Source organism: Hypanus sabinus, chromosome 11 (genome assembly GCF_030144855.1).
Source record: "Hypanus sabinus isolate sHypSab1 chromosome 11, sHypSab1.hap1, whole genome shotgun sequence".
Taxonomy (NCBI): domain Eukaryota; kingdom Metazoa; phylum Chordata; class Chondrichthyes; order Myliobatiformes; family Dasyatidae; genus Hypanus; species Hypanus sabinus.
Genome location: NC_082716.1, coordinates 96,069,510 through 96,085,432, shown reverse-complemented (window position 1 = coordinate 96,085,432; position 15,923 = coordinate 96,069,510). Strand labels below are relative to the sequence as shown.

The 15,923-nt window shown below is 42.2% G+C and overlaps 1 protein-coding gene across 6 annotated transcripts in view; it reads right to left on the bottom strand.

The window, feature by feature from the left end:
• LOC132402209 (2-5A-dependent ribonuclease-like) overlaps positions 1–15,923 on the bottom strand; it is a 45,832-nt gene that overhangs the window by 6,991 nt on the left and 22,918 nt on the right. For all 6 annotated transcript variants that reach the window (XM_059984943.1, XM_059984948.1, XM_059984946.1 and 3 more), the window contains 4 exons: positions 12,657–12,832; positions 7,303–7,520; positions 4,398–4,530; positions 2,438–2,583 (listed from right to left, as the gene is read on the bottom strand). In XM_059984943.1, coding sequence (XP_059840926.1) covers positions 2,438–2,583; positions 4,398–4,530; positions 7,303–7,520; positions 12,657–12,832 — 673 coding nt within the window. The remainder of the gene's footprint in view (positions 1–2,437; positions 2,584–4,397; positions 4,531–7,302; positions 7,521–12,656; positions 12,833–15,923) is intronic.

Below are 15,923 nucleotides of genomic sequence, written 5' to 3'. Positions count from 1 at the left end.
TCATCTGGACTGAAAGATACAGGGATTATAGCTAGTGTAAAGTGGTGAGGGGACAGAGTGGGGCAAGAGCTGGCAGCTGATTGGTGGATTCACGTGAGGAGTGGCAGCAGGTAGATGAGGAAGAGCAGGTGGAAGTAGCGACAGAGACTAGGAGGTGATCAATAGAGGTGACAAAGGGCTTCTGACGATGGAATTGAAGGAGTATGAATCAGTGCAAGGAGTTCCTACTGAGCTTCAGGCACTCTGTACTCAAATTTCAACCAAGCCTTAAAACATCAACAGTAAAGGATCTCATTGACCACTGAAGGGTACCACTCATAGAGCTTGCTTTAGCAAATACATACACATTGAACCAGACACGGTGCAATGCATTTTTTATCTCCAGGTGATATATCATACATTACAGCACAGTAGAGGCCCTTCAGCCCACAATGTTAACCTACTCTAAGATCAATCTAACACTTCCCAACTATATAACCCTCCATATTTCTATCATCCATGTGTTTCTTAAATGTCCCTAATGTATCTGCCTCTACCACCACCCCAGCAGGGCATTCCGTGCACCCACCACTCTCTGTGTAAAGAACCTACCTCTGCCATCTCTCCATACTTTCTCCAGTCATTTTTAAATTATGTCCCCTGATACTAGTGGCTCACATTTCACAACAATGGCAGAAACAGGCATATGAACATAAAAGATAGAAACAGGAAGAGGACATTTCCCCCTTGTGACTGTTCTGTCACTCAGTGAATTCATTTTCTATACTAACCACATCCCTCAATCCCATTATTATCTGGAAATCTGTGCTCCTTTGAGTATGTAGAACAATTGAGTCTCTACAGCCCTTGGTTAGAGAATTCCAGGGGCTAGTAAGGCTGCCCAATGAGTGAAGGGATTTCTTTTCACATTACTCTGAATGGTCAACCCCTTATTTTGAAACTGTGACTGTCAAATCTCAGGGGGCTTTGGGGCAGAAACCCCAGCAAGACTCACCCAAGGGTAATTCTGCTATGCACTGCCTTCAAGGATAAAGGATAAACCATAGATGAGCAAGGTTTGCCCCAAATCAGAGCAGCTAGGACAGAATGATACTTCAACGAGTTTTGATCTGAGCAAAAGTAAAACGCTGGCTGGAGGAAATCCATGCTGGATGGGTCTTCACGCTTATCTACGAGATCATTGCCTCAGCACAGTAAGTCAGGTTTGGATTTCAACTCAGACAGTGGTAGATAAGGCATTGTCAAACTGCACTTGGAATATGGTGAGCGGATTTATGTCCCTTGTCTAAGGAAGAATTGTAGAGGGTCCAGAGTAGGTTCACGAGAATGATACTGGGAATGAAAAGGTTAATGTCCGAGCACTCGATGACTCAGCACCCATACTTGTTGGAATTTAAAGAATGAGGGGGGAATCTCATTGAGACCTCTCAGATATTGAAAAGCCAAGTTAGAGTGGTCATAGAAAGGATGTTGGGTGAGTCTACGACCAGGGTACACAGCCTCAGAATAGAAGCACGTCCATAAGAACTGAGATAAAGAGGAATTTCTTAAGCTACAGGTGGTGAATCTGTGGAATTCCCTGCCACAGGCAACTCTGTAGGCCAAGTTATTGGCTATATGTCAGGCAGAGGTTGATAGGTTCTTGATTAGTCTGGGTGTTATAGAAGGTAGGAGAATGGGGTTGGGAGGGAAAATAAATGAGCTGTGATGGGATGGTGGAGCAGACATGAATAGCCAAATTCTGCTGCTATGTGGTCTTATGTTCAAGCATAGATGTGCTGTTTTACAATGAGGGACTTTGAACAGCTAATAATGTAATTGCCACTAGGCTACATTTCTACATACAGTATCAGGAGTCAGAACAGTGTCAGCTAACTCAGTCCTAAGCCTTGTCCACAGAGCTGTAGTAGAGCTCAACTCAACTTGGGACCCTCTCTCTTGTTCCATTAGGGCAGCTTTCTGTATCATTGTATTCCTCAAGGTCATAAATTCCAGCATCTGCGTGCTTCTTTATGAACATCTCTACATCCCCATCTACGTTGATCTGTCCTTGCATGAATTTCCCTGATATAAAACATTTAGAGTGCTGTTCTGCCAAGAGCCTCTACCACTAAAAATCAGAAAGTCCTGAATTCAGATTGCCATTACCTAGCCTGGGTTAGGGCCTTGCAAATATGCTCAAAGACCTTGGGATGGGGAAGGGAGCAGTCAGTGATAGCTCTTGCTCTTCATTTTATTCCTTGATTCTTTTGAGGAATTGGCAGACACAGAATGGTTTCTATCAGGAACTGTACCACTGCAAATGGCAACTACACCATATGGTCTTTCCTTAATTGGAAGCTGTATAGATTAATTGGAAGGAGATTCATTGCAACTTTTTGTCTTTAACCCTGCAAAATCAATCAAAAATCAACAGATCGGCACCTATTTCTCATACCTTGGATCCTTTTCATTAAAATGTTGGGTCAGATTTCTTATGAATTTCAGAAGATCATTGGTGGTGTCTTCATACACTTTGACTGGCTTTTTGCTTGACTTCTTCTTTTGGCCCAAGTTCATGTTTTCAAGAACTTCACAGTCAATCTAAAGTAAAAAGAATGAGTTTTTAAAAATAATTATAAATTCCATTTGTTTTCCTTTGCCCTTGAAATTCTAATGGATGAACACTGAGGTGGACCAGAGGAGGATTAAGGCACCAGTGATCCCTGTTTCCATCCAAGGGGTCAGTGTGGACATGGTGGAGGATTACAAATACCTGGGTATATGAGTGGACAATAAACTGGATTGATCAAAGAACACGGAGGCTGTCTTCAAGAAGGGTCAGAGCTGTCTCTATTTCCTGAGGAGACTGAGGTCTTTTAACATCTGCTGGATGATGCTGAGGATGTTCTATGAGTCTGTGGTGGCCAGTGCTATCATGTTTGCTGTTGTGTGCTGGGACAGCAGGCTGAAGGTAGCAGACACCAACAGAATCAACAAACTCATTTGTAAGGCCAGTGATGTTGTTGGGAGGGAACTGGACTCTCTGACTGTGGTGTCTGAAAAGAGGATGCTGTCCAAGTTGCATGCCATCTTGGACAACGATTCCCATCCACTCCATAATGGTTAGGCACAGGAGTACATTCAGCCAGAGACTCATTCCACCGAGATGTTACACTGAACGTTATAGGAAGTCATTCCTGCCTGTGGCCATCAAACTTTACAACTCCTCCCTCGGACTGTCAGACATCCTGAGCCAATAGGCTGGTCCTGGACTTATTTTTTTCCACTTGGCATGATTAACTTACTATTATTTAATTATTTATAGTTTTATATTGCAATATTTCTTCTCTATTCTTGGTGGTGCACTGTAACGAAACCTAATTTCCCTCGGGATCAATAAAGTATGTCTGTCTGTCTGTCTGTTCTGATCTTCCTCCTTCAAGCCAGACTGTGTCAATAACCAGAGACTGGTAAAACATTCAGGAAGCATTCTTGTAAAAAGAAACCATGCTACAGTTCAGGTTGATGGCCTTTAACCAATACTAGAAAGTTATATTATCATCCTTTCTCATGAAGGATATTCAGCCTGAAGCATTAACTGTGTTCATGCACCACAAAGTACCTGGAAAGACTGTTTGGATCCCTGTATAGTGGGGGAAGGAAGAGCTGAACAGATGTGTACTGCAATCCCTTTGGTTACGTGGGAAAATGGCTAGAAATGGGAAGAGTTGGGAGAGGTAGAAGAACTGACCGGGGAATTGCAAACCGGTGTTGCCAATAGTGGTTTTGTGTGACTGGATAGTTTGACCAACAACACTTGAATTCCAAAAGTATTCTGGAACCTCCTTCCCCTTCCTGTTTTTCTGACCCATCTTTCTGCATAGTTTCAACTTGACCGTGTTTTCATTATCCCTCTTCATTCTCAGAAGAGATCTCAGTATAATCCTCCTACCTTCCCATCTTAACAAATTCCAAGCCTGGAACAACATTAGTGTTTTTCCTTCACAGCCTCACCTCAGAGCCCACAGTTTCAGACAGAATCAAGACAATAAAGAACCTTTCACACGAACACAAGTAATCCAGCCAGATTTTAATGACTATCCAGTGTTGTCATGCTGCCTAGTATAGATAAATGCATTAATTCAGATTTCTTTTACATACAGTTTAAATTCCCAGCTATAGTGAGGAACTGATCCATTAATGTAACCCGAATTTCTAATCCAAACCCTTTATGTAACAAAACAAAGGGAAGTCAGAAATGGGAACCATCCCATTCCTTCCCACCATTAACTTAACAGGATACCAAATCCATTCAGATTACATGGAATTTTATATATTAGATACATCTGGTTCTTCATAGGGTCCAGCATTTCAGGGAAAGCAGTGTTAGTTGAATATCAGCTTAGCTGTTTTACCTTCTCTGTCCACTTGTGAAATGATTTGTGCTGGTCCTTGCTGGTCTTATTCAGAATCCGTACCAGCTCACTATCCTGCTTCCGCTTTGTTACAACTTCTTCATTGGCGAGGTCTTGGACAAACTTGCTCTTTCTGGAGTGAAAACCAAAAGCTAATTAAAGCCCAGTTACACGTACTTCCAATAACAGTTGTTACCTGCGTGACTTGGAGACAGAATTTCATATCAGAAATTGGTTAGGAGTTGGGTTAACTTCTATTACCCCATAACCTGGTCAGTCAAACACAGTCCAATATAATTCAGGACAGAAGGCTGGAGAATTGTGTTGAGAGGGATAATAAATTAACCATGATGGAATGGTGGACCAGACCTGATGGGCCAAATGCCCTAATTCTTCTCCTATGTCTTATGGTCTCACCATGTGAAGGAGTTTAACTTTCCAACAGAATCAGAGCAAGATCAGAAGAACTGAACCCCAGTTTTGGAAATCCTTAGCATGGTTTCCTCCATGTGTGTGAATACCTTAGGCTATTCTCTACATTAAATGTAGTTTAAAGAAGCAGTAATGATAGGCTGGTCTGGAAGATTAGAACATTTGAGATCCAGGGAGTTGTCACTGGATACAAAATTGGTTTGGTAAAGTATGGTAGCAGAGGGTGCTTTTCAGGTTGAAGACCCGTGCCACATCGATGGATGCTGTGTCAGTCCACTGTTACATTGGCTGTATTTTGGATGAGAATCTGGATGGCATGATTTAGCAAGTCAGTGGATACCCTCAAAATTGGCGGTGTAGTGGACATCGAAGAAGGTTGTCTGAAGTTGCAACACCATCTAGATCAGCTGGGAAAGTGGGAAAAGGCATGGCAGGTGAAAATTAACTCAGGCATATGCAAAGTGATGCATTTTGGGAAGTTAAACCAGGGCAAGACACACAGAGTCTTGGGAAATACTGCAGAAAAGAGACCATGGATATGTACAAAGTTCCCTGAAAATAGAAATTCAGGTAGACAGAGTGGTGAAGAAGGCAGATGACGTGTTTGCCTCATTCAATCTGGAACTAAAGTACAAGATTTAGGATACAACTATACAAAATATTGGCAAGACCACACTTGGGAATATTGTGTGCTTTTCTGATCCACCTTCATAGATTGGCTGTCATTAACCTAGAGAAGATATAGAAAAGATTCATGAAGATGTTGCTGGGACTAGAAGACTTGAGAAACTCAATATATTGAGACTGTTTACCCTGCAGCAAATAAGGCTGATAGACGATCTTATAAAGATTTATAAAATTAAGAGGGGCATTGATAAGTCGAATGGTCACAGTCTCTTTCCCCGGTAGAGGAGTCTAAAACTAGAGATCTAGGGATCATGGGATCTAAGTCTATAGCTCTCTGAAAGTATCTGCATAAGTTGATAGGCTGGTAAAGAACGCTTGCAAGGCATTGTTGAGGAATTGAGTTAAGAGTTAGGATGTTGTGTACAGCTTTATAGAACCCTGATTAAGCTGCATCTGGAACACTGCATTCAATTCTGGTTGCTCTATTATAGGAAGAATGTGACAGGCTATGAATAAAGTGCAGAAGAGATTTACAAGGATGCTTCCTGGATTAGAGGGCATGTGCTATAAGGGGAAGTTGGACAAAGTAACGTTGTTTTCTCAGAAGTGGTGGAGGCTGAGGGACAACCTGATAGAAGTTTATTAAATCGTGAAAGACACAGATAGAGTAGACATTTAGTACCTTTTCCCCAGGGTTGAAAAGTCTAACATTAGAGAGAATGCACTTAAGGAGGAAAGTTCAAAGGAGATATTGTGTTTAAGTTTTTTTTACACAGAGAGTGGTAGGAGCTTGGAATGTGCTGCCAAAGGTAGTGGTGAAGGCAGATATAAAAGAAGCACTTAAGCAGTTTTTAGACAGGTAGTGGAATATGCAGAGAATGGAGGGATAAGGATTTTGTACAGTCAGAAGAGACTGGGTGTTATTATCTTTATTATCTTTATCATCACCACATTGTGGGCTGTACTGGTCAATGTTTTATGTTCTGGAGGGCATAGGTCTACAGTGAGGGGAAAGGATTAAGGTGAAGCTGAGACATGTTGGGAATTGTTATCTTTCTTGTAGTTTAATTTTATTTATGCTTGTTTACTTGTTGGTCTGTAAATGTTCAGTGGATTGTACTTCAGCAGTTTCTTTTTCTGTCTGCCTGAGATGTGATGATAGCATAAAACACAACTGAGCCCATTGTCTCACAGACTGTTCTTATCAGAGGAAATTTCCCTAGCTTGAACCAGTTTCCAATATTAGGAAAAATGATGAGGCAGATTCTATGTTTGATTGGACTGGTTACAGTTAGAGTTAGTTACCTGCTATTTCTTTGTTGTGAATATCTAATAAAATAGCTGTACCTCATTCTTGGCAGAAGAACCTTCTGGAAAATATCTTCTCTAGAGTCACCAGGGACAAGTGTCCTTGCTCACTTGTGACTCCTCCCACTGAGCATGAATGCAGCTGGTTCCTGGTAAGTGCCTGGGACCAGGTATATGATACAAGGTACCAGTCATCTCTGTGGTTCCAGCCCAGAAACTATAACCATGCTGTTTACCCCAGACTCTTCTATGTTGTAGAGAAAGACAACTGAGAGCCACGGAACCACGGCATTCACTGTGGAGCCACGGAACCATGGCATTCACTGTGGAGCCACGGAACCACGGCATTCACTGTGGAGCCATGGAACCACGGCATTCACTGTGCCCATCTGAGCCGCGGAACCACGGCATTCACTGTGCCCATCTGAGCCGCGGAACCACGGCATTCACTGTGCCCATCTGAGCCGCGGAATCACGGCATTCACTATGCCCATCTGAGCCGTGGAACCACGGCATTCACTGTGCCCATCTGACTCACTCGAATTCATTCCACAGGAATGGATGTTGCTCAGCCTCCAGGAGTGTGATCCGAGTCTCAGCTGGAGCTAGCAATCCCTCTATGAAATCCCGGACTTCAGCATTCTCAGATTTGTGCAGTTTCTCGTCGAGGTACGGTTTATTCTCACATACATTCTCCTCACACTCGTAAGGGTCTTTTCCTCCAGTTACAATGTAGTGCAATAGCCGACCCAAAGCCTGTGTAGGAAGTGAAACAAATTCAGAACAATACAATGGGAAAGGGGTGAATACATTAACTCCACTGGGTTGCCAAGTTTAAAAGTATCAATACAAGTAAGATTTAATAATTATTGGTTTATGGGATGTGGATTTTGCTGGAACTTCCAGCATTTTTGTCATTCCCTTATTGCCATTGAACTGAAGGCACAGGTAAGAGCTAACCGCAAGACTGGCAATATTGGGAGCTTTACTTCCTGAAGGGTAACAGATTAACAAACTCAATGGGTTTCTATGAAAAGCTGGCAACTTCATGAATACTGTTGCTGAAAGCAGCTCGTTTCCAAATTGCAGATCGATTGAATCATTTGTTCAGAATCAGACTCAGGAATCACTGGCATATGTCATGAAATTTGGTCCCAACATGGTGGGATTCAAATGCTTCTATCTCTGGAGCAGTGGTCAGAACTCTGGGTACCAGTCCAGAAACTTAACATAACCCTGCACCCAAATATACCCTGTTTTAGATTGCAACAGTCATCTTCTAAGTTTTATACAATGATAGAAATTGTATACAAGAGGCTATCTTCATGTCTGTGCAAGATTTCCATTCTTATCCATGCTATTTTTTTCAACTGTTTAAAAGCTATTATGAATTCCACCATTATCTCCTTCTCTGATTAGTCATTCCATAATTTCATTATGTAAAATAATGTACATCAACCTCGTTACTCCAATTGCCAGTCCTCACTCTCACTTTATTATTCTATTAAATGGGCCGTTCTGCCTCTACCACTTCTACTAGAAGCTCGTTCCACACAGCTACCACTCTCTGAGTAAAGAAATTCCCCCTCGTGTTACCCTTAAACTTTCCCCCCCCAACTCTCAACCCATGTCCTCTTGTTTGAATCTCCCCTACTCTCAATGAAAAAAGCCTATCCACGTCAACTCTATCTATCCCCCTCATAATTTTATACTGGAAGAATAAAACTCCCTTTTTTTTGGTCTTTTAATCTTACGGATTCTCTCAGGGATATTTCTTCCTCTGCTGGGAAATGAAACAGGAAAGATGCCTGAGAGATAATTGCAGTTGGTTCAGTTTAAATTTTATAAATAAGTAAAAATATACAGTTTCATGTGAATTTCAGTCAATTTCACAATGCTCTCACAACTCAAGGAATAATAGAGTAATTGGCCTAACTTTTACTTAGCAGACCTGTTGTTAAAGCTACTTTGAAATTCTGCAAGATGTTAAAAAACTCATCACTGGCTCTTCATTCACCTGCTCTCCATGTTGGATTACAGCTAGCTGAACTGTACATCATATTTGTTATCAACGTAATTGTGTCTTCATTAGTGACAATTCCCTCTCCTCCACAGTCTCTGCCTCCTTTATCAGATGGTGAGCAATAGTGGACAGCCTATCAAATTGTATGGCTAACTATATAATAGTAGGAAGATGGATTCACACCTTGGGAAGGGATGAATAAAGTAAAACTGAGCGAGAGTGCAGGAGTTGTAACTGTAGTCTCCAGAATAAAGTAGAAGAGAGAAAATTTAGAATGGAATAAGAATTTAACTTCAGGCAACATGGAGACAAAACTGAGAAGTTGGGCATTGTATGCAGAAAGCATGCAGCATGCAAAATAAGGTAGATGAACTTACAGCACAGCTAAAAAGTGGCAGTTATGATGTTTTGGCATCACAGATTTGTGGTTGAAAGAAGGTTACAATTGGAAGCTAAATATCCAAGGGTAACATTGTATCAAAAGACAGGCTGATAGGTAGAAATCTATTGATCAGAAATGAAATCAAATCCTTAGAGAGAACTGACATTGGTCAGGAAGATGCAGAACCTTGTGGGTAGAGTTAAGAAACTGCTTGGGTACAGGCCTCCGAATGGTACCCAAGATGTGGGATACAACTTACAATGGGAGATAGAAAAGGCATGTAAAAAGGGCAATGTTGTGATAGTCACAGGGGATTTCAATATCCAGGTAGATTGGGAAAATCAGGTTGGTGTGGGATCCCAAGAGAGAGAATTTGTAGAATACCTACAAGATGGCTTTTTGGAGCAGTTTGCAGATGAGCCCATTAGGAGAAAGGCAGTTCTGGCTTGGGTGTTGTGTAATGAACCAAATTTGGTTAGGGAGCTTAAGGTAAAGGACCCTTAGGAGGCAGTCATCATAATATGATAGAGTTCACCCTGCAGTTCAAGAGGGAGAAGATAAAATCAGATGTATCAGTATTACAGTGGATTAGAGGTAACTCCAGAGGCATGAGAGAGGACTAAGCCAAATATGATTGGAAGGGCAGGGAAGATGTTTGAGCAGCAGTGGCTGGAATTTCTGGAAGTAATTCGGAAGATGTAGGATCAGTTTATCCCAAAAAAGAATTCCATACTGTAGTGCTCCATAATTCTAACAAGGAGTATTCTAAAGAGAGGATGAAGCAACCGTGGCTGACAAGGGAAGTCAAAGACAGCATAAAAGCAAAAGAAAGTGCATATAATATACAGTAGTAACACTTAGTGGGCAGCTCGGAAGCTTTTAAAAACCAACTAAAGGCATCTAAAAACAAGGGGAGAAACGATGAACTATGAAGATAAGCTAGCCAATATTATGAAAGAGGATACTAGATGTTTTTTTTTCAGTATGTAACGAGTGAAAGAATGGTAAGAAGGGATATTGGATCCCTGGAGATACTGGAGAGATACTGATGGGGAACAAAGATATGCCGGATAAACTGAACAAGTATTTTGTGTCAGTCTTCACAGTGCAGAAATTTGGGAGAGTTGGGGAGCAGAGTTAAGCATAACAGCTGTTGAAAAGGTTCTTGGGAAGCTGAAAGGTCTGAAGGTAGATAAGTTACCTAGACCAGATAAGCTACACCTGAGGGTTCTGAAAGTGCTGGTTGAAGAGATTGTGGAGACATTAATGATCTTTCAAGAATTACTAGATTGTGGAATGGTTCTGGAGGACTGGAAAATAGCAAATGTCACTCCAATCTTTAAGGGAGGTAGACAGGAAATTATAGGCCAGTTAGTCTGACTGTGTTTTTGATAAGATGTTGGAGTCCATTGTTAAGGATAAGGTTTCAGGGTACTTGGAAAGACACTGTATGATAAAATTGGCTAAAATCGGCATGATTTTCTTAAGGGGAAATCTTGCCTGACAAGTCTGTTGGAGTTCTTTAAGGAAGTAGCAGGCAGGATAGATAAAGGAGGGTGAGTACATGTTATTTACTTGGATTTCCAAAAGGCCTTTGACAAGGTGCCACACATGAGACTGCTAAACCGGAGAGGAGCCTGTGGTACTAGCATGGACAGAAGGTTGGTTGACTGGCAGGAGGCAAAGAGTGGGAATAAAAGGAGCATTTTCTAGTTGACTGCCAATGGCTAGTGATCTTCTGCAGGAGTCAGTGTTGAGACTGCTTCTATTCATGTCATTGATCTGGATGATGGCTTTATGGCCAAGTCTGTAGATGATACAAAGGTAGGTGGAGGAGCATGTAGTGTTGATGAAGCAATGATTCTGCAGAAGGACCTGAACAGATTAGGAGAATGGACATAACAGTGGTAGATGGAATACAGTGTAGAGAAAGTTCAAAGTACATTTATTATCAAAGTTTGTACAACCTTATGGTTTGGTTCCTTACAGGCAGCCACAAAACAAAGAAACCCAATAGAACCCATTAAAAAAAGGCCATCAAACACCCAATGTACAGAGAAAAATAACAATTGTGCAAATAATAAAAGTAAGGAAATAACATTGAGAAATGTATGGTCGTGCACTTTGGTAGAAGGGATAAAGGGGATTGTCTATTGTTTAAAAGGGGACAAATTTCAGAAATTGGAGGAAATTGAAGAACTTGGGAGTTCTAGTGCAAGATTCACTAAAGGTGAAGGTAAAGGTAAAGGCTAAGTTAAGGAAATTCAATATTAGAGTTCATTTTGAAAGGAGTATAAAAGCAAGGATGTAATAATAAGACTTTATAAGGCATTGATCAGATCACATTTAGAGTATTCTGAGCAGTTTTGGACTCCATATCTAAGGAGAGATGTACTGGCATTGGAGAGAGTCCAGAGGAAGTTTACAGGATGATCCCAAGAATGAAAGGGTTAATGAATGAAGAACATTTGATGACTCTGAGCTTGTACTCATGGAGTTTAGAAGAATGGGTGGGGGGGGGGGAATCTCATTGAAGACTACTGAATATTGAAAAGCCTTTGTAGAGTGGACATGGAGAGGATATTTTCAATGATGAGAGAGTCCAAAACCAGCGGGCAAAGCCTCAGAATAGAAGGACATCCATTTAGAACAGAGATAAGGTGGAATTTCTTTACCTAGAGGTTGGTAGATCTATGGAATTCATTGCTGTAGAGGCTCTGTCATTGGGTATATTTAAAGTGAGTGTTGAAAGGTTCTTAATTAGCAAGGATGACAAAGATTTTGGGGAGAGGGCTGGAGAATGGGATTGAGAGGAAAAATAAATCAGCCCCAATGAAATGGCAGAGCAGACTCAATGAGCTGAATGGCCTAATTCTGCTCCTATGTCTTTTCTGACATGGAGACTTGATGCCAAATTCAATGAGCAACCATCAGCAGTGATTGCTGAGACCAGCTAGTTCAATGGAATTCAAGTGAAGAATCTATAACCCTGTGGGTTTGCATGATTCTGTCTTGGTCAGTCAGCTCATCCATCTAGTCACTGGGCTATTCTCTTAATAGAACATAACTATGTTCAATAGTTAAACAAGAGGATATGTCACCTTAACACGGTATAACAATAGATACCCAAATGAAATACAGAACGCCACCCTCCTTCTGTATTAGTCAACGTTTTCCTCTCTCCTTTTCTGTTTGTCTCTGTTCCTTGTTGCCCTACCACTAAGTAGACTGGTTCGTCAGCTCCTCACACAATCTACATGCTCACTGTTTCCAACCTCCTTGGCATCATCTAACCTAAAATAGAAACAGAGACACACAGCAGGTCAGGCAGTATCTGTAGAGACAGAAACAAAATAGATGTTTTAAGTGGATGGTACAACCATCACTATTAGGCACCACTGCTTTGGGGTTCATTTTCACTCTTCCCAGGCCCAGCCCCACACTATGATATGCAAATCACCTAGCTGACAGAGAGAAAGAAGAGGACCTGCAGATCTGCTGCAAAAAGCTCATGCGCTTCAAAAGTTGAATTTGGCGTTTGTTTCATTTTCTGAAGGATTTCTGAAGCCTCCCAGGTCCCTTGTGATGATAACTTTACAGGTGAATTGTTATCAAAATGCTCACTCTTGTCGAAATCTGCCAGGAGTACACGGTTTTCAACATCTGTGGAAAATCAAACGGTTTTATTTCTCAGTGTTTTGACTGGATACATGCAAAAGTGAAAGCAGCTTAAACACAATATTTTGCAGATCTAAGAAGTTCATACTAATTATCCAGTAGAATCTATAAATGCAGCAACTATGACAAGAGGGAGAGAGAGCTAATGTTTTCAATCAATGACTTTTCTTCAGAACTGGAAAATGTTGAAGATAAAAGAAGTTTTGAAAGAAGGGAAGGAGGGAAAAGATCAAAATAACAAGAGTGTAGGGAGAGAATAAAAGGTAGAAAAGGAACAAGCTGAGGACAAAGACTAGAATTGGAGAGGAACTAAGTATTAAAGTGACACTCTTGTCATAGAAGCACTTGGTAAACACACTCCTTCCAACGCATATTCACTCATACACAAACATTTCCTCGTCACTCTGCTGTCATTGCGGAGAGTGTACACACTTCAATGTCTGCCCTGGTACATTCTCACTGTTCTCTCTTCACATTGCTGCATACATTCAGAATCAGACACTGAGAATTTGATTTAATTTCATTCTTTATGTGTACTTAACCAAAAGTGTGTGATTGTGTTGAGTGCTCTGCTGTTTTACTACTGGGTCCTAAATGAAGTCAATGTGCTCAGGTTGGCTTTATGGTGCTTGTCCCTCCATACAGAGTGATATATTCCATTCCTTTGGTATTAGAGATATGTAGGTGTGTTAATGTTGCTTGTATACTGTATTTATATATATACTTCTGTTTATTTTGTAATATGATTGTGGGGTGCATCATATTTTAATTCATGTGTAGTCTTAAGTTAACTTTGCTAGTAATTAAAGTCGGTATGTCCTGGTGCCCTCAGCAAGAGAAAGAGATCAGGGCTGCCAGGAGTTCACAGCACAGAGTGATTATTGTGTTTTCTTGTAGATATTGTTTTGTAAGTATTGGCATTTTTCTTTCCACTATTTTCACTAAGATTTGTAAGTTTGATACACCTAATAAACAGCCTTGCATCAAAGTGTTAAGTGACTCCAGCCTTGTTTTCTTTGGTCATATCCCACATTTCTAACACCCCTCTTCAGTAAATGAAGACCTAAGCAACATTCAGGTGTGGGCTGATAAGTGTCAGGTAACATTCACGTTAGACAAGCAAAGGAGACCCCCCCTTGATACTTAATAGTTGTCCCTTACTATCAACATCCTAGAGGTCAACATTAATCAGAAACTCAACACATTTTGAATTGGGAGCAAGTTACAGCTTGTGATTCAGCTGGGAGCTCAGAGAATTCGACCGTGTAGGTAGGATTTAAGCCTACCTGGTCAATACCTGTGGAGGAGGGGGAACTGCGCAGGCGCGAGTGACGTCAGCGTCGAGCGCGCACTTTAAAAGACAGGACTTCTTTTCAGAGCGGGCAGCGGAGTCCGTGGGAGCAGAGTCCTGGGCTTTGGCTAAGTGGGCGTGGAAGCAGAGTCCTGGGCTTTGGCTAAGCGAGCGTGGAAGCAGAGTCCTGGGCTTTGGCTAAGTGGGCTTCGGCGTAAGGGGACTTCGGTAAGGCTGTGTGATTGCTCGCTGAGGGGAAGAAGGTAAGGTCGCTAGGTGCTTTTTAGACTTATTCTATCAATCCAGTTCAGGTATGGGGGAGACAGTCAGAGCAGTGGTGTGCTCCGTATGCAGTATGTGGGAAGTCAGGGTCAACACAGTTGTCCCTGATGACCACACCTGCAAAAGGTGCGTCCAGCTGCAGCTCCTATCAGACCGAGTTAGGGAGTTGGAGCAGGAGCTGGATGAACTACGGATCATTCGGGAGGTGGAGGCAGAGATAGATAGGAGTTATCAGGAGGTAGTCACACCAAAACCAAGAAGTAGGCAGATGGGTGACGGTCCAAAGAGGCAGGGGGAGCAGGCAGAAAGAGCAGAGGACCCCTGTGGCCATTCCCATTAACAATAAGTATACCGTACTGGATACTGTTGATGGGGATGACCTACCAGGAATGAGTTGTAGTGGTCCTGCCTCTGGCACAGAGGTTGAACCCTCAACTAGAAAGGGGAGGAGGGAAGAGAAGAGAGCGATAGTTTTAGGGGACCCTATAGTTAGGGGGGCAGATAGGAGATTTTGTGGGGCAGATCGGGAGTCTCGGATGGTATGTTGCCTCCCTGGTGCCAGGGTCCGGGACATCTCAGATCGGGTGCAGGCTATTCTTGAGAACGAGGGCATGAACCCAGATGTAGTGGTCCATGTAGGGACCAATGATGTAGGTAAGGTGAGTGAGAGTCCCTGCTTAGAGAGTTCAGGGAGTTAGGAGTGAAGCTGAAAGGCAGGACCTCCAGGGTGACAATCTCGGGATTGCTACCTGTGCCACGTGCGAGTGAGGCAAAGAATAGAATGATTATGCACATTAATACGAGGCTGAGAGCATGGTGCAGGAAGGAAGGGTCTTTGTTCCAGGGACATTGGGATCTGTTTCGAAGGGATGGTCTACATCTGAACCGGAGGGGTACTAACATTCTTGCAGGAGTATTTGCCAGTCCTGCTCGGGGGGGTTTAAACTAGATGTGCAGGGGGCAGGGATCTAGATCCAGAGGGTTGGTCAGAAGGTGCATGGGGTTAAATGTGTACAAGGTTTGGGTGATCTTGAGAAGGTCATCAAAATTCAGGGTGCAATTTGCCTGATGGAAGTTTAAGGAGCTGGGTTAGGTACAGTAGAGTGTTTTAAGCAAAGAGAGGAGGAATGGGCTAAGAATTCTATACTTGAATGCGCGTAGTGTCAGAAATAAGACAGATAAGCTTGAAGCTCAGATGAAAATGGGGAACTACGATATTGTTGGGATAACGGAGACATGGCTGCAAGGGGATCAGGCCTGGGAATTGAGTGTACCAGGGTATACGTGCTATCGTAGAGACAGAAATATGGGAAGAGGGGGTGGGGTGGCCCTGCTGGTAAGGAATGAGATTCAGTCCTTAGCAAGAGGTGACTTGGGAACAGGGGAAGTAGAGTCTGTGTGGATTGAGCTGAGGAACAGCAAGGGTAAAAAGACCCTAATGGGTGTTGTGTACAGACCCCAAACAGTAGCGTGGATATTGGGTACAAGTTGATTAGGGAGTTA